The 25,868-nt window shown below is 42.0% G+C and overlaps 1 protein-coding gene across 1 annotated transcript in view; it reads right to left on the reverse strand.

The window, feature by feature from the left end:
- The window catches only part of LOC126458618 (ATP-binding cassette sub-family C member 4-like), a 267,565-nt gene extending 256,638 nt beyond the window's left edge, over positions 1-10,927 (reverse strand). Inside the window, exon 1 of the mRNA XM_050095784.1 lies at positions 10,835-10,927. Within this exon, the coding sequence (XP_049951741.1) occupies positions 10,835-10,911 (77 nt within the window). The 5' untranslated portion in view covers positions 10,912-10,927. The remainder of the gene's footprint in view (positions 1-10,834) is intronic.
- Between the last annotated feature and the right edge of the window lie 14,941 nt (positions 10,928-25,868).

Consider the following 25,868-nt stretch of genomic DNA (forward strand, 5'->3'; position numbering starts at 1 on the left):
AGCGACGTAGATTGCTGTCAGCAGGTGTCCTTTTGCAACATGACAATGCTATGCCCCACACTGCCTGTACAACAGTTGCAACAATCACAGACCTGCATTTTGAGTGTCTTCCTCATCCACCATACTCACGAGACCTGGCATGTTTGTACATTTGTCCTGTGTGAACGATTTCTTGAACGTGAAATTTAAAACTTCGGCTTTCGTTTAGCTATCTTCAGTTGCCACACCAGACTGGTGAATAACGGACTGAATGGAAGCCTTGGACCTATTTAGCGGTTTTACGTAAGACCGGATTTTTCTCGGGTGCTCTGCCAGATCCTTTGCTCAGGTGTGACGTTGGTAGGTGTTGTATGCTCCGCGCACAGATCTTTTCACAGACGCACGAATGTCTACTAACCTCCGCTTGTTGCCATTTGTGCGTTCCGTTTTGAACCGAGAGTGCAGCAGCAGCCTCTAATTCCTCAGTATCTTCCGAATTTCGTTATTAAACTACGGTGGGTCTTTTCCATCCTTTATCCACTTACTATGCACGTAACTCTATAGACCACGATCTACAATCTGCTTAAAGTTTATCCGTAATTCCTCTACATCCATCTTACTGGAACTAAGTGATGACAATTCACTGTCTAAGTGAGATGATGATAACTGCTTCATCTCGTGTAACTAGCAGAAACACCCTCTACCCTTCTTAAATGATTTATTAACTTTCGTAATCGTAGTTGCTATAATGACGTCATGACAGCTAATCCTCGTTTCTGAACTAACATTTTGGCCAGCACGACCATCCTGTTCCCCACTGAGCGCGTGTTGGACGTGATGGGACGACAGCTGGCTGATTCGCATTACGCAGAACACTTAAACTCAAATGGTTACGATGAGCACTAGATGACGATTTGATGTGTTACTTTGGTAACAAGATACAGGTTTTGGTGATTATTCATCACAGTAGAGAATGGTTATCTGTATAATCCCTCAAACGCTATCAGGACATTTACAAAAGAAATAAGCAACAGCTTCGCCCGTAAAAGACAAGTATTGTGGTTCGAGTTCCGGTCCAGCACACGGTTTTAATCTGTTTCAAAACAGTGCAGACTCCTTTCTTGGCCGGCCGGGGTGGCCGAGCGGTTTTAGGCGCTACAGTCTGGAACCTCACCACCGCTACGGTCGCAGGTTCGAATCCTGCCTCGGGCATGGATGTGTGTGATGTCCTTAGGCTACTTAGGTTTAAGTAGTTCTAAGTTCTAGAGGACTGATGACCTAAGATGTTAAGTCCCATAGTGGTCAGAGCCACTTGAACCATTTTGAAATCCTTTCTTGGATGAAATATTCATTCTAATATTTCCTTCCCGTGCATTCGAAAGAGAATCATCTCATCGACACCTGACTGGATAGTCAGCGGTATCAGCAACTTCTTGTTCTTCATTTTCGTTTTCCTGACCTTATCCCTTGTCATTCACAGGGTCAGCTTGTTAATTGGGATTTGCCACTGTTGGTGGTAGAGGTTGGGCAGATGCCTTTTGTGGTGTCACCGCCAGACACCACACTTGCTAGGTGGTAGCCTTTAAATCGGCCGCGGTCCGCTAGTATACGTCGGACCCGCGTGTCGCCACTATCAGTGATTGCAGACCGAGCGCCGCCACACGGCAGGTCTAGAGAGACTTCCTAGCACTCGCCCCAGTTGTACAGCCAACTTTCTAGCGATGGTTCACTGCCTACATACGCTCTCATTTGCCGAGACGATAGTTAGCATAGCTTTCAGCTACGTCATTTGCTACGACCTAGCAAGGCGCCATGTTCAGTTACTATTGATATTGTAAATAATGTACAGACAAGAGCTACGTTCAACATTAATGGATTAAAGTTAAGTATTCCACCAGTTACCTCCTTTTTTCTGAAGTCTAAATTCCTTGTCCTGTTCCAGACCTCACGCCAGTCTGCGTGAGCTTAAACGCGTGCCTTTCGGCTTCCTCTAAAATTCGTGGGTTGGCTCTCCTGCCAATCCACAACACCTTTTCCGTCTCCTGACCCCGTTGAACAAGATTTTTACTAACAGCCTACGTGAAACTAACTATTTATCGTACGGCTTTTCGATGTCTAATGTAGAGTATAATTCACCGGGGGTTTCTCTTAAGGCAGCATCGAATGAGGTGGCGCAGTGGCCAGCACACTGGACTCGCATTCGGGAGGACGACGGTTCAATCCCGTCTCCGGCCATCCTGATATAGGTTTTCCGTGATTTCCCTAAATCATTTCAGGCAAATGCCGGAATGGTTCCTTTGAAAGGGCACGGCCGATTTCCTTCCCACTCCTTCCCTAACCCGAGCTTGCGCTCCGTCTCTAATGACCTCGTTGTCGACGGGACGTTAAACACTAACCACCACCACCACCACCTTAAGGCAGCGGTGCAAGTGGCTCCGATATTGGTGGGTTCCGCCGACAATCGACATCATCCGAAAATGGCCGACTCTTCAAATCACTACGCCACAACGTGCTCGCCCACAATGTTGCCGACCTCATCACCCAAACGTACAGACTTCGGACGACAATCGCTGAAATTCAAATCTGCTTGTTTTCCTCGGTCAAATCAACCGACGTTCTCACACGCGAAATGTGGAGTATGAGACGCTGATAAGTTTAGTGCAAGAAAGAGTCAGTTTGTGGCATCCTTAGGATGTAAAATGTCAGATGCTGGCTGTATTTCCAAATCTACGGGACTGAAATAGCAAGTTTATTGAAAACCGCAAATAGGCAAAATCTTTATCGGATATTTTAGCAATACACTATGGCCTCAAACAACGATTTGTTCAAGTGCGGATTGTGGCCTTTCTTATGCTCACAGTTACAGTGGTGCATTTTTTTTTAGCGTTATGGTAGATGGATTTCAGCTGTCTACGTTATTATGTCTGCCGACGGTTTTATGGCAGCAGCGTTGTGATTGTGTTATATGAACTGGTTTGCAAATGCAGTACTGGTATATGTTTTTCCGCTTTACAGTGCGTTAAGAGTATCTTATTCTGAACTTAATGCTTGTCTATCACACGTTCGCTAAATAACAGTCGTTGTAGGTTAAAAATGGATCAAATGGCTCTGAGCACTATGGGACTTAACATCTGAGGTCATCAGTCCCCTAGAACTTAGAACTACTTAAACCTGACTAACCTAAGGACATCACACACATCCATGCCCGAGGCAGGATTCGAACCTGCGACTGTAGCGGTCGCGCAGTTCCAGACTGAAGCGCCTAGAACCGCTCGGCCACAGCAGCCGGCCCGTTGAAGTTTAATTGACGTATGGCTGCACAACTTCAAATAAATACAGCAAAACAGTATTTGTAATCTTGCTTTTCAAGGTCACAACGAATCGTCTCGAGTATGTAGCAGAATGTTCCCTCCTTTATCTGATATATTCGTATAAGCTGTCTGGATTTTCCGATAATTGATGCTAGAGTGTACAGTACTCGGGACGTTCTTTTCGAGACAGGTAGACTCGTACTTTAGCTCATTCACATGCATCAGCGTCTTTTTGATAGCAAAAGCCGCAATGTAGCAGTCGCGTCCAAGGACAGAGGTGTAGTGGTATCCGTCCCGCATTTGGAGATTAAAATCTAACCTACCTCATACACAGAATAGGTTCTAACTTAGCCTAACTCCTTTAACATCACCAAAAACTGATGAAGTGTATCGGACGCACCGTGACCAAGCTGTCGGGCGACCTCTGGCGACGGCATCTGACGGCTGTTTTCGGCGGCTTTACGAAGGCAGCGCAAGCAGTAAAGGAAACAAAAGAAAAATTCGGAGTAGGTATTAAAATTCATGGAGAAGAAATAAAAACTTTGAGGTTCGCCGATGACATTGTAATTCTGTCAGAGACAGCAAAGGACCTGGAAGAACAGTTGAACGGAATGGACAGTATCTTGAAAGGACCATATAAGATGAACATCAACAAAAGCAAAACGTGGATAATGGAATGTAGTCGAATTCAGTCGGGTGATGCTGAGGGAATTAGATTAGGAAATGAGACACTTAAAGTAGTAAAGGAGTTTTGCTATCTGGGGAGCAAAATAAGTGATGATGGTAGAAGTAGAGAGGATATAAAATGTAGACTGGCAATGGCAAGGAAAGCGTTTCCGAAGAAGAGAAATTTGTTAACATCGAGTATAGTTTTAAGCGTCAGGAAGTCGTTTCTGAAAGTATTTGTATGGAGTGTAGCCATGTATGGAAGTGAAACATGGACGATAAATAGTTTGGACAAGAAGAGAATAGAAGCTTTCGAAATGTGGTGCTACAGAAGAATGCTGAAGATTAGATGGGTAGATCACATAACTAATGAGGAGGTATTGAACAGAATTGGGTAGAAGAGGAGCTTGTGGCACAACTTGACAAAAAGAAGGCACCGGTTGGTAGGACATGTTCTGAGGCATCAAGGGATCACAAGTTTAGCATTGGAGGGCAGTGTGGAGGGTAAAAATCGTAGAGGGAGACCAAGAGATGAATACACTAAGCAGATTCAGAAGGATGTAGGTTGCAGTAGGTACTGGGAGATGAAGAAGCTTGCACAGGATAGAGTAGCATGGAGAGCTGCATCAAACCAGTCTCAGGACTGAAGACCACAACAACAATGTAGGCAGCCAAAGAGTCGCCAGGCGTATTGTTTCTGATGTCTCGACAGGTATTTGCAGTTTTGTTTTTGCAATGTGTAGCTGGAGTTCAAATGGTTCAAATGGTTCTGAGCACTATGGGACTTAACATCTGTGGTCATCAGTCCCCTAGAACTTAGAACTACTTAAACCTAACTAACCTAAGGACATCACAAACATCCATGCCCGAGGCAAGATTCGAACCTGCGACGGTAGCAGTCGCGCGGTTCCGGACTGCGCGCCTAGAACCGCTAGACCACCGCGGCCGGCTGTAGCTGGAGTCAACGCAAAGAAATACTGCTCATCACATGTTTCATGCAGCACTCAGTTGCAACTTAAAGCGCCAGTTTGTTTTCCCGTTACAGACAATATTATTTTTAAATGCCCATTCGATAAAGTGATCTCAAATTAGCATAGAGCAATATTCGTTTTATCTGTACGTACTAACAGGGACAGTAAAACAGGAAGAGTAACCAGTATTCGAGTAGTGACACCGGGGCCCTGCCCTTCGCTGATTACTACCGCCACACAGCACCGCTACTCTTTAGCTGCTGTAGTACTGCTTACTCTTCCTGTTTTGCTGTCCCTCTTCACACGCATTCAGTCGACAATTGGTGTCGCATGAAACATGTGAGGGGCAGTATTTGTCTGGGCTGACTGCAGCTATGCACTGCAAAACAAAATTGCAAATATTTTCCGAGACACCAGAGAAAATGCGCCCGATCACTTTCAGGAGAGACACCCCGCACGTAATACTGAAACTTGGAAGCTAATATCTAGGGTATTTGTGTGATCTATCGACTAGGGAGCTGTCAACAGGAAGTCTTCTGGTCTACCATTGTATGACAGTGTGGAGCGTTCTTTTGTGATGTGTCGGGTGGACTGTGATTCTCCGCAATCACAAAGTGGGGATGTTGCATACCCCACTTGTGTAAAAAAAAAAGTATACTCATCTGCCACGTTGGGATCTGATTCAGTCTAACACTGACGAAGTTTTGCGTGCCAGGGCAAATTCCGGTGGCTTTTGGGTGATTAGTGACATATTGTTATTTTGTTATCCAATCAATTCTTCAGTCCATGCATTCGTCAGGTTGAATTAGCCTTCCACAGAGAGTCTTGCCGTTTTTGTCGGTGGTCGTCTAGAATGGAGTCGATTGTCGATTATGGTTTGCATAATCGATATCTTGATTTGTTTTTTCTTGCTATCCACAATCACTTAATACTCATTGGTAGAGCGTTTATGCGTCGCAGTTGATAGAATGTGGCTCCTGACTAGGGGACCGTGCCTACTCGTCATAACCGAGTTCGTCCAGATTTATAGTATATGCAGGCTTGGCCAGAAATGCAAGTGACAGAAATGGGAGCTCCAGCTGGCCAATCGTTTAGAAAAAAAAAATAGAATTTTTGGCGCGGGTCGCGTGCGGCGTTAGCCACTTATGTTACTGGGGTTTCCTGTATTTGGCTCTGCTGTAAAAGGTACAGAACAGTAATCCGCGAGTCGTTGGTGCAGTCACTATGAGGACTTTTTTTTATTTGCGGTTTTTACATCACATTGCAAACACACGGAAATAATGCTGAGTTGTTGCTGTTGTGGTCTTCAGTCCTGAGACTGGTTTGATGCAGCTCTCCATTCTACTCTATCCTGTGCAAGCTTCTTCATCTCCCAGTACCTACTGCAACCTACATCCTTCTGAATCTGTTTAGTGTATTCATCTCTCGGTCTCCCTCTACGATTTTTACCCTCCACGCTGCCCTCCAATACTAAATTGGTGATCCCTTGATGCCTCAGGACATGTCCTACCAACCGATCCCTTCTTCTTGTCAAGTTGTGCCACAAACTCCTCTTCTCCCCAATCCTATTCAGTACCTCCTCATTAGTTATGTGATCTACCCATCTAATCTTCAGCATTCTTCTGTAGCACCACATTTCGAAAGCTTCTATTCTCTTCTTGTCCAAAGTATCTATTGTCCATGTTTAACTTCCATACATGGTTACACTCCATACAAATACTTTCATAAACGGCTTCCTGACACTTAAATCTATACCCGATGTTAACAAATTTCTCTTCTTCGGAAACTCTTTCCTTGCCATTGCCAGTCTACATTTTATATCCTCTCTACTTCGACCATCATCAGTTATTTTGCTCCCGAAACAGCAAAACTCTTTTACTACTTTAAGTATCTCATTTCCTAATCTAATTCCCTCAGCATCATCCGACTTAATTCGACTACATTCCATTATCCTCGTTTTGCTTTTGTTGACGTTCATCTTATACCCTCCTTTCAAGACACTGTCCATTCCGTTCAACTGCTCTTCCAAGTCCTTTGCTGTCTCTGACAGAATTACAATGTCAATGCTGAGGATACTGTATTTATTAATATTGTCATGAACGGCATGAAAAAGAAAGGCGAAGAAAAATTTGGCATTGCAAGTAAATTTCCCGGCGTACACGAGAACTTGGTATGTAAAATTAGATGCTATAATATATATACATGGACTGAAGCGGGAGTGACAAGTTGTACCGACGCCTGCTACTTAGGAGGCAGGTGCTTTAGCCACTGAAGTCACCCTGTCACAGCGGCTCACACAACTGCACGGATTATCCTTGCACACCATCCTCCTCGATCCAGATTGTCACTGCTGCTCCAAGCCACTTTAAATTCCTCCTTACACACGAACAGAATTACCGAGGCTCTCCATGTTCAGGAATAGCACCTCAGCATCAAACGTAAACTGAGAGATCCAGCTGCAGATGCTCACACAGAAGAAATGACACAATTTCAGAGACGTTACTGGCCTCATACATATACGGTTTTATGTATATATATATATATATATATATATATATATATATATATAAAACCGTATATGTATGAGGCCAGTAAGGGCTCTGAAATTGTGTCATTTCATTCCAAAATTAGGTGCCTTTATTATTTTACAGTTGCTGATTCACACGTGCTGGCGTGATGTTTATCGTAAAAACAGGGAAAGCAATAATTTCTTCGGCATCTTGCACACGTTATAGATGCAGCATTCTTACAACTACACGGTTGTTTGAAAGCGTCTAGAGCAAATCAGACTAGATCTACATTCATGAAAGGTGCTCTCTCAGCGCACAGTCCGACAGAAAACGCACCACTTCGCCGAATATTGGCGAGAATAGCTGTCGACGAACAGTGGAGTGTGTTTTCATGCAGTCCACTCCGGATGTGACTTCCTGTGAGATACGGGAGCAGTTTCGAAACTTTCTGATCAAATTCTTTACCTGACGATAAAAACAAACATTGCAGGGTTGCACTAGCGGAGAGAATTTGGGGGCAATCACTTCAAGACTGCACGATGGTAGTCTTTCTTCGTCTAGCAAAACCTCGTCGTATAATAGCGGAGTTGTCTGTCCTCGCCACGGGTCAATTAACAAAATAAATTTGTTCTCCTACACCTAAGGCTTCATCGCATCGTTCAAATTTTTTTTTTTAACGTAGTACTGGTAGCCTTTGCGAAATGGCTGATTTGATAATACCAGCCAATTTGAGAATGCTATTGGGTGGTTCCCCACATTCATTTAGTTGTCATTGGCCCTGGGCTACACTTTACCTAACGAACCCAAGAAATGTCGCTATCATAACACATTTTGTTCAATTGCAGTTATGTCAGTCGACACTAAAAAATATAAATCAAGAAGGTAACGCAATAAAGCGAGTAATGTGAGTAGACGTGAAGTTTTTAAAGCAAACGAAGTGTTGTAGATGACATCAAAGTTGAATAAACTTTAAGCTTTTTCGAAAGCTTATACACTCTTTCTCTTCGTCGAGGATTATTAACGTGAAAATTTGGAAATCTGTGGTAAGTTCCTATGTGACCAATCTGCTGAGGTCATCGGTCCCTAGGCTTACACACCGCTTAATCTGACTTAAACTAAATGACTGTATGGACAACACACACACTCATGGCCGAGGGAGGACTCGAACCTCTGACGGGGGGAGCCGAGCGAACCTTGACACGCCGCGTTAGACCGGTCGGCTACCCGGCGCGGCTTTTAACGCGACATTATGGGTTTTGATACCCTGGACTTGATAATGTGAAGATGTAATTTCAGATCGTTGACTCAAAAAAAGTGGCGTCCAAATTCCTGTTACTAACATGGAAATATGAAACTTGCCTGCACTATTGAAATATCATCACCTTTAGGTGCCAAAACTATACCTTAAAACTACTAAGTAGAAAACTATCAATCTTTTGATCTGTAGGCTTCTTGTCAAATTTATTACTTGTGGACAATGTTTACAAACTCACCGACACAGTTGTATCCAAATGAGCAAGTTTTGAATCTTGGGCTGGCCGTGTGACCGAGTGGTTCTAGGCGCTTCAGTCTGGAGCCGCACGACTGCTACGGTCGCAGTTTCGAATCCTGCCTCGGGCATAGATGTGTGTGATGTCCGTCGGTTAGTTAGGTTTAAGTAGTTCTAAGCCTAGGGGGCTGATTACCTCAGTTGTAAAGTCCCATAGTGCTTAGAGCCATTTGAATCTTTTTTTTTTTTTTTTTTTTTTTTTTTTTTTTTTTTTTTTTGTTCATCTTGCCCCTCTTGGGAAAATTTTTGCAGACGCCCACGATTAGAAGTTTGTACGAATTTTGATGACGTATGAGTCCACAGTCTTCGTCAGATCTTTGAATGAAGTAATTTCGCTTTAGGCTGTTGAATTATTATTCATCGCAATTCCAATTTCGACACATGGTCATTATCAAGCGTTGTAGGATGTTGTAAGCCACTCAATAACATACAGCTGTGAGATGTTCTCTGCAGTGTAAAATTTCTCTGCCTCGTGATGACTGGGTGTTGTGTGATGTCCTTAGGTTAGTTAGGTTTAAGTAGTTCTAAGTTCTAGGGGACTGATGACCATAGATGTTAAGTCCCATAGTGCTTAGAGCCATTTGAACCTGCAGTGTAAAAGCAAATGCATACACCATTGCACACGTTAGAAAGCCGATGACAGTAGATATATTGACTGCGATACGTCCACCACGCTTGCCGCACTTGATTTTGACTTGTGTTTATCATATTTCCTGTTATTTCATCAGCTTTCTAACGTGTGCTCGCATGGTGTACGGAACGGCGAAAATGTTACACCAGCACGTGCATTTGCTGTTACACTACTGAGAACTATGTTCTAGCATGTCACAGATTTATGTTATTAAGTGGGTTACAATATCCCATAGTGCTTGATAATGACCATGTGACAAAACTGCAATCGCGGCAAATAATATTTTTACAGCCTAAAGCGGAATGACTTCATTCGAAACGTCTAGATGAGTGTAGAAGATTAACTGCGGTGTCTTTTCATTCAAGACGTAACCGGTCTTAATTCTGCTACTTGAAGAAATTTTCGGTACCTCAATTCGTGTAGGGGCAATATACAGCTTATAATCACTAGAACCCCCACTAACGCCATCCGTTAATTTCCTAACGCTGACGCTTCGACGGAATCAGATTCACTGCGTGCTGAGTTTTATATTCTACCGTTCCCTTCTCTTCGCACTTTGTTGTGAACACGATGTAAGGTGGCCCACAACAGCCACACTATACCACTGAATACGTGCATTCACTAAACTGGTAGCACAGCATTAGTTACTTATCTCAGAGCTTCTATTTCTTGATATTTCTTCATAACCCAGGAGCACTATATTTTATAGTCAACATAGAACTTTGTAATGCGGGCAGCCACAGCGGTTAAACTTCATAATGAATGCTAGTAAAATGAACCGCAAGACAGCAGTAATTGGTCATTTCTTGATTGTCACATCCGGTTTCGCTGCGTTAAAACAGCATCCTCAGATGAAAACAGTGTCACATTAGCACGCCTAGCGCCCCCCCCCCCCTACCCAATGTTCGTAGACAAAAATCAAACCCCGAGGAAGGGAAGTCGTCAAAATAATGTCGCTCCGGTGTTCTGTTTTATTTATTTTGACGATTTCCCCTCTTCAGGAGTTTGGTTTTTGACTACGAACGATGGGGGCGTCTCGGTGCAGTATGTTTTCACCTGAGAATGTTGTTTTAATGCAGCGAAATGGGTTGTGACTATAAAGAAACCACTAGTTGCAGCCGTCCTGTAGGTCATTTTACTTCCATTCATTATAACGAACAACTGCGAGTCGTTGCCCGAAGTAAACAAGTGCAGATCGTGAAACGGCAGGTACATACCAAAAGAAGAGCACCGAGACGGGGTTGGCTGTGGCACGCGGGTTGGGGTTGGCCCTGCTCTTGGATGAGGTGTCCATGGCACACCCCCGTATCCTCTCGTGGCCGCTGTGCTACTGCCGATCGTCGATACGCGATACCTACTCGACCTGGCTGTACGCACGCCGTGTAACATCGGCGGCCTTACCCCCCTCCACGGTCTCTCGCCGGTGACAAACTGCTATAACAGCGTTCCTTATCTATCACGTCGCTATCGCACTGCAGATGCGGCGCCTGTCGAAGTGACATCCTGCAGAGAAAGTGAGAACATCATTCACACAGTCCAGAGAATTAACTCTGGAGATGTCACACAGCTCGATACTTGAGTTGAGGGTGAACTGGTCAGTTGCAGCCTGATAATCTCGCTCCAGATTTTCTGTGCCCGAATGCCGCGTGGCATCAGCTAATAAGTGACTCAGCTTCGCAACCCACTTTTCTCCTTCCATTCCCATCTTACCCACCGACTCTGCGCCTTCGCCCCCTACTTCCTCTTTCTCCTCCTCATGCTTCTACTCCCCCCCCCCCCACCCCCGCCCCCCTTCCTATACCCCGAGTACCCCCACACTCTCCAAGGAGTTTCTGGTTTCGATGACCACATATGGATGTCCTTCCATAATATAACATTTGTTTCGTTACGAGAGGTCCATGGTGTAGTGACTTGACATTATAGCGGAAGCTTACAGAAATGATGAAACTAACTCTTTAGTTATTTTTATCATTTAAACACTGACAAAGACAACTCAAACTTCACCTATTCATTTATTACTCACAATATACGATCCCAACGCAATCTGACTGCTATACGGTGAAAACATGACTTCCAATAACTAACACAAAAGAATGGCCCTGAATTGCAAGAAATCCTAACAATAATAAAAATCCAAAAAATATGAAATTAAAGATACGAAGGTGGTAACTTAAATAGTGGCAACTATTTATTCACAACCGAAACAAAAGAGTTGCATGTTTGCAGAGAAGTTACAGCAAAAATTCCGCCAAACAAATATAACACATGTAAATAATGTAGCACTAAATACAATGATATTACTTCCAGCCACAGAGAATGAAGTAAGTAAAACAATTCAAAAACTAAAAAATAAAAAGTCAGTAGGCTTAGATGAAGTACCAGTGTGTCTACTGGAACAATGCATAGGGATTATACAAGGCTCCTTAATAAATATAATAAATGAATCCTTCACATCAGGGCCATTTCCAGAGCAGTTAAAACAGGCAAGAGTTAGTTGTACCTTTGCTAAAGAAAGGTAATGCAGAAGACATAGAAAATTACCGGCCCATTTCCCTGCTGTCACCATTCTCAGAAATAACAGCAGCGGTTATGAAAGACAGATTAATGAATTACCTGAATAAATACAATCTTTTAAGCCAATCACAGTTTGGTTTCCAAAGTAGCAAAAATACGGAATCAGCCATAGTAGAATTCAAAAAAGTTATACTTGATGCTCTTGATAAAGATGAGTGTGTCACAGGCATATTTTTGGATCTTTATAAGGCGTTTGATACAGTCGACCACAAGATTCTATTAAATAAAGCATTAGGAATAAGAGGGGTAACAATGACTGGTTTCGATCATACCTAACAGATAGGGTACAAAGAGTAGAGATAACACATACTTCAAATAGATCCAAACATTTAGTAAAACAATTACCAGAACCAAAATACATTAATATAGGGGTTCCGCAAGGTAGCATATTAGGACCAATACTGTTCCTGATATACATCAATGACTTTCCCAGTAGTGTTACTCATGGTGAAAAAATCCTCTTCGCTGATGACAGCAATATTACAGCCACTGAGAAAACAAGAGAACTCCTTGTCGAGAAAGCAAATGAAGGTCTCAAGGAAGTTTATGATTGGTCAATAAGTAATAAAGTGACATTGAACATAAAGAAAACTAATGCCATGAATTTCAGTTTGAAGAGGAAAAATGGCAATGTTAAGTTAAATGTAGATAGCACCTCTACAGACTGTGTAACAAATGTAAAATTTCTAGGAATGAATATTGATTCTCAGTTGAAATGGTGTGAACACACATAGGTACTTACAAACAGAATATCATTAGCATGTTATGCCCTTAGAATCCTATCATCAGTGTGCAACGTGCAGTGTCTTTTAGTTACATATTATTCATATGTACACACAATTCTTGGCTATGGCATTCCTTTTTGGGCAACAAATGCACAAAATATGAACACAATTTTCAAACTCCAGAAAAGAGCCATAAGAATAATAACCAAAAATACTGGTCAAACTCATTGTAAAGATATGTTTCAAAACACTGGGGAATTTAACTGCTTCATGTGAATACAGTTACCAGTCAGTTGTACTCATCAAAAATAACATTGGTAATTACTGCACAAACAGCTCTGTCCATGACCATGAAACAAGAGATAGACTCAACTTACATTCACCAAGAAAAAATAGACATAAAACTCAAAACATCATTTTCTATCAAGTAATAAAACTGTACAATAAATTACCAAAAGAGATTAAAGAAATTGCAAAAATACACTTATTTAAAAAGGCAGCTAAAAAGTACCTGTTATGCAACACATTTTATATATTGAAGGATTCCTTAGCTAAAACAGAGTAGGGGTTTGATAAAAATGTTATACAAATAAATAATAAGAATAATAATAATGATTATAAAAAATCCAACATTCCACATAAAACCTTCACTTTATGATATTTTCTTCTTTTGGGAAGTTGTGGTATAGAAAATGGCCCAGAGATCACCAGTGTGTGTGTGTGTGTGTGTGTGTGTGTGTGTGTGTGTGTGTGTGTGTGTAGTGAGTGAGGTGATATGAAACAATATGTGTATAGTGTGTGCAGTCACTGATAGTGAGATATGAGTGCACAATGTGGCGTTACATTACTTAATAAGTTATTTGTAAAAAAGTATTGTATACCAGGAGTAAATCTAATGATTGTCTCTAACTAGAAGTCTGTAAATATATGTGTGTACGTATTAGCTTATTTTACATTGATCTAAATTTGTAAACACTTTGACATGTCCTATACCCTTGTAAAAAGAGATCTACAGATGAATAAAAGTACTACTACTACTACTACTATTACTGCTACTTCTACCTGTTGCTGTCCTTCAGAGTAGTCACCAGTGTTGTGTAGAACCCGTTGTCAACGATTTGGAAGGCGTAGTATACCGTTAGCAGAGCCTGTCCTGTTGATGGTGCGAATGTACCGGTCTACTGCCTGTCGAATCTCTGGAACAGTTCTGAAGCGAATGCCACGAAGTGGTTCCTTCATCTTCGGAATCAAACCAAAGTCACAAGGACTTAAGCCCGGGGAGTACGGTGGATGGTACAGTACTTCCCAATCCCATCGACCGAACAGAGCAGCCACAGCCTGCGCTGTATGCGCCCGCGCATTGTCGTGCAAAATGATGGGTGGGTTGCGCAGAAAGTGTCACCGCTTCTTTCGCAAAGCTGCTCGCAGGTGATGCTCCAAAAACGAACAGTAATACTGTGCACTGATGGTCTGCCGTGGAGGAACGTAATGCGTTAGGATAACACCATCACAGTCGTACACGAGAATCGCAATAACTTTAGACCGCTCCATTCGCACCATCAATAGAACAGGCTCTGCTAACGGTATACTACGCCTTCCACATCGCTGACAACGGGTTCTACACAACACTGGTGACTACTCTGAAGGACAGTAACAGGTGAAAACATGTAATTCTTTTGTATCGCTTGTGAATAAATAGTTGCCACTATTTAAGTTCCAACCCTCGTATGAAACTACCTCGACGATGTTAATTGCCTAAACTCATTTCAGTCACGAATCCTGATAGTGAAAACTCCATTTTTATTTCATAAGTCACTTACCTCACAGAAAATCTTCATAACATGAAATACAGCAATTACAGTAAGCAGAAACTACACCTAGCTAAATAAAAAGATTCTAACTACTATAGATCCTAACTACTAGGAGGCATATGGTTAACAAAAGAAAGATTTTGTTGAAGAGCAAACAATGTATTTAGAAAATTTTACCTTACTCATGTGACATCCAATTCCAAAAAGTATATGATTGTCAATAATTTCACAGCTCAAACATTACCAGTCAAACATACATCATCATATATTTCCTTGCGTCTCACTTTACAATGCATGTCCTACAAGCACAGTCTCCACTAAGAATATCATGTCCAACCACTTCCCTACCCGCTCACAAACTGCTAGTCCGTCTAACCACAGAATCTCTTGCCGAGGGCGCAGACCGCTGTTAGCACTATTAACACAGTCTACAGCACTGCCGACATATAAACGGTCTACTTAACAGTAGCTGGTAACCCTCGTCTCCCTGCACACGAGCACATACGTGCAGACTGCGCTTCCGTCATCCACCTCTACCAGCTGCAAAAGTTTTCTACATCTACATGATTACTCTACAATTCACATTTAAGTGCTTGGCAGAGGGTTCATCGAACCACAATCATACTATCTCTCTACCATTCCACTCCCGTACAGCGCGCGGGAAAAACGAACACCTAAACCTTTCTGTTCGAGCTCTGATTTATCTTATTTTATTTTGATGATCATTCCTACCTATGTAGCTTGGGCTCAACAAAATATTTTCGCATTCGGAAGAGAAAGTTGGTGACTGAAATTTCGTAAATAGACCTCGCCGCGACGAGAAACGTCTTTGCTTTAATGACTTCCATCCCAACTCGCGTATCATATCTGCCACACTCTCTCCCCTATTACGTGATAATACAAAACGAGCTGCCCTTCTTTTTTTGCACCCTTTCGATGTCTTCCGTCAATCCCACCTGGTAAGGATCCCACACCGCGCAGCAATATTCTATCAGAGGACGAACGAGTGTAGTGTAAGCCGTCTCTTTAGTGGACTTGTTGCATCTTCTAAGTGTCCTGCCAATGAAACGCAACCTTTGGCTCGCCTTCCCCACAATATTATCTATGTGGTTTTTCCAACTGAAGTTGCCTGTAATTTTAACACCCAGGTACTTAGTTGGATTGGCAGCCTTGAGAATTGTACTATTTATCGAGTAATCGAATTCCAACGAATTTCTTTTGGAACTCATGTGGATCACCTCACACTTTTCGTTATTTAGCGTCAACTACCACCTGCCACACCATACAGCAATCTTTTCTAAATCGCTTTGCAACTGATACTGGTCTTCGGATGACCTTACTAGACGGTAAATTACAGCATCATCTGCGAACAACCTAAGAGAACTGCTCAGATTGTCACCCAGGTCATTTATATAGATCAGGAACAGCAGAGGTCCCAGGACACTAACCTGGCGAACACCTGATATCACTTCAGTTTTACTCGATGATTTTCCGTCTATTACTACGAACTGCGACCTTCCTGACAGGAAATCACGAATCCAGTCGCACAACTGAGACGATACCCCATAGGCCTGCAGCTTGATTAGAAGTCGCTTGTGAGGAACGGTGTCAAAAGCTTTCCGGAAATCTAGAAATACGGAATCAACTTGAGATCCCCTGTCGATAGCGGCCATTACTTCGTGCGAATAAAGAGCTAGCTGCGTTGCACAAGAACGATGTTTTCTGAAACCATGCTGATTACGTATCAATAGATCGTTCCCTTCGAGGTCATTCATAATGTTTGAATACAGTATATGCTCCAAAACCCTACTGCAAACCGACGTCAATGATATAGGTCTGCAGTTAGATGGATTACTCCTACTACCCTTCTTAAACATTGGCGCGACCTGCGCAATTTTCCAATCTGTAGGTACAGATCTATCGGTGAGCGGGCGGTTGTATATGATTGCTAAGTAGGGAGCTATTGTATCAGCATAATCTGAAAGGATCCTAATCGGTATACAATCTGGACCTGAAGACTTGCCCGTATCAAGCGATTTGAGATGCTTCGCAACCCCTAAGGTATCTACTTCTAAGAAACTCATGCTAGCAGCTGTTCGTGTTTCAAATTCTGGAATATTCCATTCGTCTTCCCTGGTGAAGGAATTTCGGAAAACTGCGTTCAATAACTCCGCTTTAGCGGCACAGTCGTCGGTAACAGTACCATCGGCACTGCGCAGCGAAGGTATTGATGGACAATGAAGTAACATTAGCAGACAGACGTTCAAAAATGTGGTCAAACAATGCTACCTTAGAAGAGCTGTATGTGCCCTGCATATCTTCATGGCCACCGAGATTTGAAGGCCACCGCAAGATTTGGTTTCCATGTCAACAAAATAATGGTACGTGAACCAAAGACATAAAAAAATAAATATGCCTCGAGGAATTCATACATCTAAAAGAAAAGGTTAAATCCGACGCACATCTGAGCAAGTCTGAAACCGTCTTCAAATAGGTTAAAGAGTTGTCAGCCAAAGTTCATCAACAGAAACTGATTCTCATGTTGCAGCAAGGAGTGATTTAGATAATATCAGCACATCTTCAGAAGACAACAGCGGCAATACAGAAATGGTGATAACCATGAAGAAGATGAATCAGAAAGAAACATTGAAAACGACGTTGCTAATACTGATAATGTTACTGCTATCAAAGACTATAATAATATGAATGAATCTCGTCAGGCTAGAAAGATGTCTCTCACTGGAACATACCCGTTCTTGATAATGTTCGCATGCGATCATAAAGAAAGGAACATTTCCAAACATGAAAGGACATTTGGTACTTTATTTAGGCACGGATCAAAAACAAAAGGTGATGGGCAGTATCTTTCAAAAGAATGTTTTTGTAAGTTCGTGCCTAACGATGAAAAAATTCTGCGGACTTGGACGGTTTACTCCCCTATAACTAACAACCTGTAGTACCCATCTGCTGTCGTTTATGTGGTGCAAGATATATATTCCAGAAATGTTGGAAACTGAATCCTAAAGGTGTCCACCATGTACAAATGAACATCTCGAAAATCTTGAAAAGTGGAAAACTTTGGAAATGAGCTTAAAATTGCATGAAACTACAGATGAGGCAGCCTTGAAATTAATGGATACTGAACAATTGAAGCGGAAGCATCTTTTATCTAAATTATTGGATGTAACTTTGTTTCTGACAAAACAAAACCTAGCATTTCGTGAACACGTTGAAGGACAAGGCTATACAAATCAAGGCAATTTCTTAGAACTAGTGAATCTTGTCTCGAATTATGATGGAGTTTTGAAAGAACACATCTTGAACTTGGAGCATGGTAAATCACATAACGTATCACATTTGTCACAAGAAGTTCAGAATGAATTTATAAATGTTTTAGCGAACCACGTAAAATCTGAACTTGTCAACGAAATTAGATCGGCTAAATGTTTCGGTATTATGTTTGACTAGCATAGTGCCTGGAATTTTTCATGTTGTCCACAAACTGCAGAACCGTCTAAACTTTTCACGCCAATTAAGGTCATAAAACATGGTCTTTTCCGTTGTCTTTATGACCAAGAAAGGATTCTTGTAACTGGAGTCCAAGGATTTTGTTAATCATGATTCTTCTTTATATCTAACCGGAAAGAGATATACCAGTTTTCATAGTTTTAGCTTTAAAAATTTCTTAATATAAGGAAATATTTCTTAAAAATTTTCATTGCCTATTTCAGCACCTCAGGGGTTGAATTTCCAAAACACGAAGCCAGATACAAATGCTCATAGATTCAACTTTACAAAAGCTTCCATAATGAAATATTTCATAAAACATGTCCTCCCCTATTAGACCGTCTTAGCGGCTGACGTTCCAAAAACACTGAAACACGTTCTTTTTTTTTTTTTAACCAAGAAGTGAAGTATCAATTTTCGTAGGTGTAGCTTCACAAGTACTTTAGTAGTTCTTTGATAATGATTTACGTTAAAAAAACTTTCAGCCGCTGTTTCATCTCCATAGGGTTTAAATTTCCAAAAATGCTGAAACACGCATTTCTTTATTTCTGAACCAAATAACAGCTTTCGTAGGTCTAGCTTCAAAATTGCCTTAATAGCGACATATTTTAAAAAAATCTTTCCTTCCCTGTTTCACACCCTTACGTGTGGTATTAAACGACGCCTGCAGTACAAGGTCAACACCCTCTGCAAACTTCAAGTTTCTATCCTTAATGGTTTCGGTTGGGCGATGAGTAAGTGAGTGAATCAGTCAGTAGGAACACTGCCGTTTATATACAGTGTAGAGATGACGCAGCTGACATTTCACATCTTGATAAAGTGTCTGAAGTGATTCGTTTTGTGAAAACTGATAACAGAAAAGTGGGAGTAAAAGGAGTATTCCTTAGGTTTTTCCCCTTTAAAAGGAAACACTTATCTGGAGAAAATACAGGGTTATTACAAATGATTGAAGCGATTTCACAGCTCTACAATAACTTTATTATTTGAGATATTTTCACAATGCTTTGCACACACATACAAAAACTCAAAAAGTTTTTTTACGCATTCACAAATATTCGATATGTGCCCCTTTAGTGATTCGGCAGACATCAAGCCGATAATCAAGTTCCACCCACAATCGGCGCAGCATGTCCCCATCAATGAGTTCGAAAGCATCGTTGATGCGAGCTCGCAGTTCTGGCACGTTTCTTGGTAGAGGAGGTTTAAACACTGAATCTTTCACATAACCCCACAGAAAGAAATCGCATGAGGTTAAGTTGGGAGAGCGTGGAGGCCATGACATGAATTGCTGATCATGATCATGATCTCCACCACGACCGATCCATCGGTTTTCCAATCTCCTGTTTAAGAAATGCCGAACAACATGATGGAAGTGCGGTGGAGCACCATCCTGTTGAAAGATGAAGTCGGCGCTGTCGGTCTCCAGTTGTGGCATGAGCCAATTTTCCAGCATGTCCGCGGGCTACGCGTGAAACTTGCCCGCATGCGTTCAACCGTTTCTTCGCTCACCCGTTGATTTCCCCTTACAGAGGCATCCAGAAGCTTTAAACAGCGCATACCATCGCCGAATGGAGTTAGCAGTTGGTGGATCTTTGTTGAACTTCGTCCTGAAGTGTCGTTGCACTGTTATGACTGACTGATGTGAGTGCATTTCAAGCACGACATACGCTTTCTCGGCTCCTGTCGCCATTTTGTCTCACTGCGCTCTCGAGCGCTCTGGCGGCAGAAACCTGAAGTGCGGCTTCAGCCGAACAAAACTTCATGAGTTTTTCAACGTATCTGTAGTGTGTCTTGACTATATGTCAATGAATGGAGCTACAGTGAATTTATGAAATCGCTTCAATCATTAGTAAACATTGCAAAGCATCTGCCAAAGGACTCTTGACAACGTGCTGGAGTGCTCATATGCTGTAGTAAAAGTAATGGCTGAAAATTTTGATGGGATTGTCGCTGAACAAAATCTTATGTCTACTGTATGCAATTTCGCATATTTTATGTCTTTAGTTTTGGAATTATGTACTAAGAGAAGTAAACTGTGCTCAGTTTGCATTGCAGAGTATAGGCTTGAGTCTTGATCATTTATTTATAAAAATGCAGGCAATTTGTCTTTATTCTGAACAAAAACGACGTCATATTGTAGAAAACGGAATAGATATTAAAAAAGTAACTTATACTGCCACACACAGCGCAGCCGGTCCTTGGCCTCCCTCAGCCCAGCCTTCCACACTTTCCTGTCATCTGCATGTCTCCCATGGTACTATCCTCCCATCTCATTCTCGGCCGTCCCAGTGGCCTCTTTCTTTCAGCTTCTCCATCCATTACAGCCTTTATTACCGTTTTCTCGCCTCTCCTCCTCACATGTCCGTACCATCTTAGTCTCTTAATGTTCACACTCGCTACGACGTCAGGCAGTGTGTATAATTGTCTGAGTTCTCTGTTTTTCCTTATTCTCCACTGTTCATTTTCTTTCACTGGTCCATATATTTTTCGCAGTACTTTATTTTCAAAAGTGATGAGTTTTTTCTCTGTCTCACTTGCATAGCACACTGCTGCTTGATGATGGTCTGATATATTCTTTTATTTGCCTGCCTAGATAGTAACTTCGATCTTACGATGTTGTGCATAGCTCCTAGAGATATTCCCCCAGTTTGAATTCTTGTTACTATCTCTTGTTCTATAAGGTTTTAAAAAAAAAATTTAAAAAAAAATTGTGTGTGAAAGCTTATGGGACTTAACTGCTAAGGTCATCAGTCCCTAAGCTTACACACTACTTAACCTAAAGTATCCTAAGGACAAACACACCCACCCATGCCCGAGGGAGGACTCGAACATCCGCCGGGACCAGCCGCACAGTCCATGACTGTAGCGCCTAGACCGCTCGGCTAATCCCGCGCGGCTATAAGGTTTTACTGGTTGATGTTGACACCGAGGTACGTGAATGTGTCTGTCTTCTGTATTGTTAGATTTCAGATTTTCAGTTGCTTTGATCCTACTACCATGAACTTTCTTTTACTTTCATTAATACTTAGACCTACTTTCTTTGCTTCTTCCATTAGCACAGCCCCCTTTTCTCCAGTTCTTCCATGTTCTTTCCTATCAGCACAATATCATCCGCAAAAGCCAGAACATTTATCTTTTTTCCTATGGTGACTCCTGCACTTTCACATGTCATTCTCCTCAGGGTGTTGTTGGGGGCCAAATTGAACAGGGTTGGTGGTATAATATCTCCCTGTCTCACTCCTGTTTTCACTTCAAATGCTTCTGGGATATCCCCCTGTACTTTCACTCTACACTTTGATTCCATCACACACATTTTAGTTAGCTTTATCAGCTTGTCAGGTATCCCATACTCTGCCATTATCCTCCACATTTCCTCTCTTACTATGCTGTCATATGTTTTGTTGAAATCTATAAGCAGGCAAAAAGTATCATGGTTGTGCTCCCAGTTCTTATATAATATTTGTCTTAGTGTGAATATTTTGTCGATTGTCGATTTACCTTTTCTGAATCCTGTGTCTCATATTTCCTCAATGTATGGGCTGAGCCTTTTGTGGCGGTGTTCGTAGCGACAAGCAATTCGCTGTAGAAACGGCTTACGAAGTCACCGCCACACTTTTAATAGCGGGCCGACCGGTCCGCTGGAACAGTGAACAGAAAGATGAAAACCCAAACACTCTGATTAAATAAAAGTCGGTACTTATCTTTATTACGAAGATACAGCAACACAATAGTGAACTCCGTGTCTACAGAAATCTGTCTAGTTCGAGTCGGAGCGGCTAGGTCAGCGTCGGCTGACGACAAACAACAACTCTGCTGCGATGAACACACAACTGACTAGCAAGTACACAATTCGGTGGCGAGTACACAACTGAGCGGCGAGTACAGAACTGTCCTAGCGCTCGCGACTCCAGCGCTTAAGAAGCCAGAAGCCAGCGGTGGCGCGCGCAGACTTGCGGCGATTTCCTGTATCGCTGGCGCTGCTTATGCGGACGGCGTCCGGACTTTGATGCTGCCAACCTTTTGGCAGCGGGCTCGGTTGGCATTACTGGCTAGGGTATAACAGAGCCTGTTGGGTATAATTCTTGATATTACTTTATAGCATGTGGTGGTGGTGGTTAGTGTTTAACGTCCCGTCGACAACGAGGTCATTAGAGACGGAGCGCAAGCTCGAGTTAGGGAAGGATTGGGAAGGAAATCGGCCGTGCCCTTTCAAAGGAACCATCTCGGCATTCGCCTGAAACGATTTAGGGAAATCACGGAAAACCTAAATCAGGATGGCCGGAGACGGGATTGAACCGTCGTCCTCCCGAATGCAATATAGCATGTGCATAGGAGAGATATCCCTCTGTAGTTCTGTGTCAGCATTTTGTCTCCTTTCTTGTATATAGGACATACAGCGGCAGTTTTCCATCACTTTTATCAGTTCGGCTAACCATTCGTGTATCTTCTCTCCCTCTTCTTTGATGAGCTCTGCTGATATCATGTCTATGCCAGGGGCCTTCCCATTTTTTAGTTTTTTTATTGCCTCCTTCATCTCCATCAGAGTTGGTTCTCTGACTAATGGTTGTACGTTCTGATAGTTTTCTGTCATGTTTTCATTGTTGTAAGTATCTGCCGGGTTGTTCGGCAGATCTCTGAAGTATTTCCTCCAGTTCTCTAAATTTCCTTCGATCAGTTTTCCATTCTCGTCCTTCATTATCACAGCCTTAGCTCTGTACTCTTCTCTATAGCTATTCATTGTACTGTAAAACTGTTTACTATTTTTCTGGCTATAGTCCTCCTCAACCTCCTCTATCTGTTTATGTATGAATGATCTTTTCTCTCGCCTTATTATACTCTTCATTTCTCTCGTGGCTTTCCTGTATGTTGTTTGGTTTTCATGGTTGTTATTGTTCATCATTGCCTGTCTGGCTTTCTTCCTGTCCTGTACTGCTTTTCTACATGTTTCATTGAACCATGATTTGCGGTTTATATTGCTATTATTATTATCATCTCCTAGTAGTTCATCCTCTGTCTCCCTCATAACTGTTGTCATCTTGTTCCATTTTGTGTTGATATCTTCATCTTCTTTTCTATTGTTGTCATTTTCTAATTTAGCGAATCTATTTTTAAGCTTAATCCTAAATTGTTTATTCGCCTCCTCCTCTTTTAGCCTACTCACATCTACTCATTGGGTTCTTTTACCACTGTTGTTCTTTCTTGGTGGTTTTCGTAATTATCTTTTTATCTTTATTAGACCAAGAGAATGGTCTGATCCTATCTCAGCCCCTCTCATTGTCCTAACATCTGTTATTGCCTTTTTATGTTTTTTCTGTATCAAAACATGATCAATTTGGTTCCTAGTTAATCCATCCGGTGAGGTCCATGTTGCTTTATGTATGTCTTTATGGGGGAATGATGTACTTGCTATTTTCATGTTTCTAGCTGTGGTGGAGCTGACTAGCCTTATACCATTATCATTTGATTCAGTGTGAAGGCCGTACATGCCTATATATGGTTTCCATTGCTGTTCTTGTCCTATTTTGGCATTTAAGTGTCATAGCACAATTTTCATGTCATACTTCGGTAATCTGGAGTACATCTGGTCTAAGATGTCATAGAATTCGTCTTTTATGTCTACCTCCTTGTGCTCTGTTGAGGCGTGGACACGTATTAATGAGATGTTTTAAAATTTGCCTTTGATTGTGATGGAGCATATTCTTTCATTGACATTTTCCAGTGTCATCACATTGGCCATTATTTTATTTTGAACCTCAAATCCTGTCCCAGTGGATATGATCGTGTAGTTTTTCTCTCTGTGCATACCTTGTCCAGGCCATCTTATTTCCTCCAGGACTGTAATACCCATCTTGTACTCTGTTAGTTCTTCATCAAGTATCTTTGTCTGTCCTGCAGCGTACAGTGCTTTTACGTTCCATGCACCTATTCGTAGTCCTTCTTTCATAAGCTTGCGTCGAACCAATCCATGGGTGGGGGTGAGTGTGTACGAACCCGTCAGTTTTTTACAGTGTTGAATGGTTAGCCCAATGATTAACCCTCCCACTTATTCAGGGCTTGAGACCGGCTGGAAGGTTAGTTTTCTTCCAGGCGTGGTTACCGAATAACCATTGCTGCAAAAAAATCGGAGTACTGTGACATTCCAATAGAAAGACGAATTCATCGTAAAAAACTAATGTCTGAGGAATTGGCCACCGACGCACGACTCACGTTGAGAGCAGAACATCAAATGGATTTGTTGGAATGTTTTGACCATTTCAGCATTGAACTCCGAACCAGATCAAAGTCTATTCAAGATGTCGCCTCATTGTTCGAGGTTGTGCAGTCAAATATTTGGCTTTTGGGAAACAATGGGGAGTTGAAATTAGCTGTTTCATAATTTACTGGTTATTATGATGAGATACCGGAAGCACAATACCTCTTTGAGATTCCGATGCTGACCGGTCTGATGCGGCCCTCCACGAATTCCGCTCTTGTGCCAGCCTCTTCATCTCCGAGCAGCACTTGCAATCTGTGTGTTATTTGTATTCGTTGGATGTATTCCAGTCACTGTCTTCCTCTTGTGTTTTCGTACTCTGCAGCTCCCTCCAGTACTATGGAAGCTATTCCCTGATGTCTAAACAGGTGTCCTACCGCCCTCTCCCTCCTTGTCGTCAGTGTTTTCCATGTATTCCTCTCTTCGCCGATTCTGCGGAGAACCTCCTCATTCTTTACGTTATCGATCCACCTAGTTTCCACCCTTCTTCTGCAGCACCACATCTCAGTTGCTTCGATTCTCTTCTGTGCCGGTTTTCCCATAATCCATGTTTACTACCATATAATGCTATGCTCCAGCCGTACGTTCTCAGAAATTTCTTCCTCAAGTTAAGGCATATGTTTGATACTAGTAGACTTGTCTAGGCCAGGAATGCCCTTCTTACCGGTGCAGGTCTGCTTCTTATGTCCTCCTTGTTCCGTTCATCAGGGGTCACTTTGCTTCCTAGGTAGCAGAATTCCTTAGCTTTATCTACTTGATGAACACCAATACAGATGTTAAGCTTCTCACTGTTCTCATTTCTGCTGCTTCTCATTACTTTCGCCTTTCTTCGATTTACTCTCAATCCATGTTTTGTATTCATTAGACTGCCATTCCATTCAGCAGACCTTCCATTCAGCAGATTATTCTTAGCTTTCACTGAGGACAGCAATGTCATCGACAAATCTTATTATTGATATCCTTTCACCTTGATTTTTAAACCTGCTCTTGAACCATTCTTTTATATCCGTTATTTCTTCTTCGCTACGTTGATTGAGCAGTAGGGACGAAAGACTACATCCCTGTCTTACATCCTTTTTAATCCGAGCACTTAGTTTTTTTTTTTTTAAATCTTAGCGCTCCCGCTTAGTTCTCGTACATATTGTATATTACCCATCTTTGCCTATAGCTTACCCCTATGTTTCTCAGAATTTCAATATCTTGCACCATTTTACATTGTCGAACGCTTTCTCAGGGCGACAGATCCTATGAATGTGTCTTCAGGTTTCTTTAGTCTTACTTCCATTATAAACAGCAACGTCAGAACTGCCTCTCTGGTGCTTTACCTTTCCTAAAGCCAAACTGATCCTCAATTTTCTTTTCCATTCTTCTGTATAATATT

Source organism: Schistocerca serialis, chromosome 2, assembly GCF_023864345.2.
Source record: "Schistocerca serialis cubense isolate TAMUIC-IGC-003099 chromosome 2, iqSchSeri2.2, whole genome shotgun sequence".
Lineage (NCBI taxonomy): Eukaryota > Metazoa > Arthropoda > Insecta > Orthoptera > Acrididae > Schistocerca > Schistocerca serialis.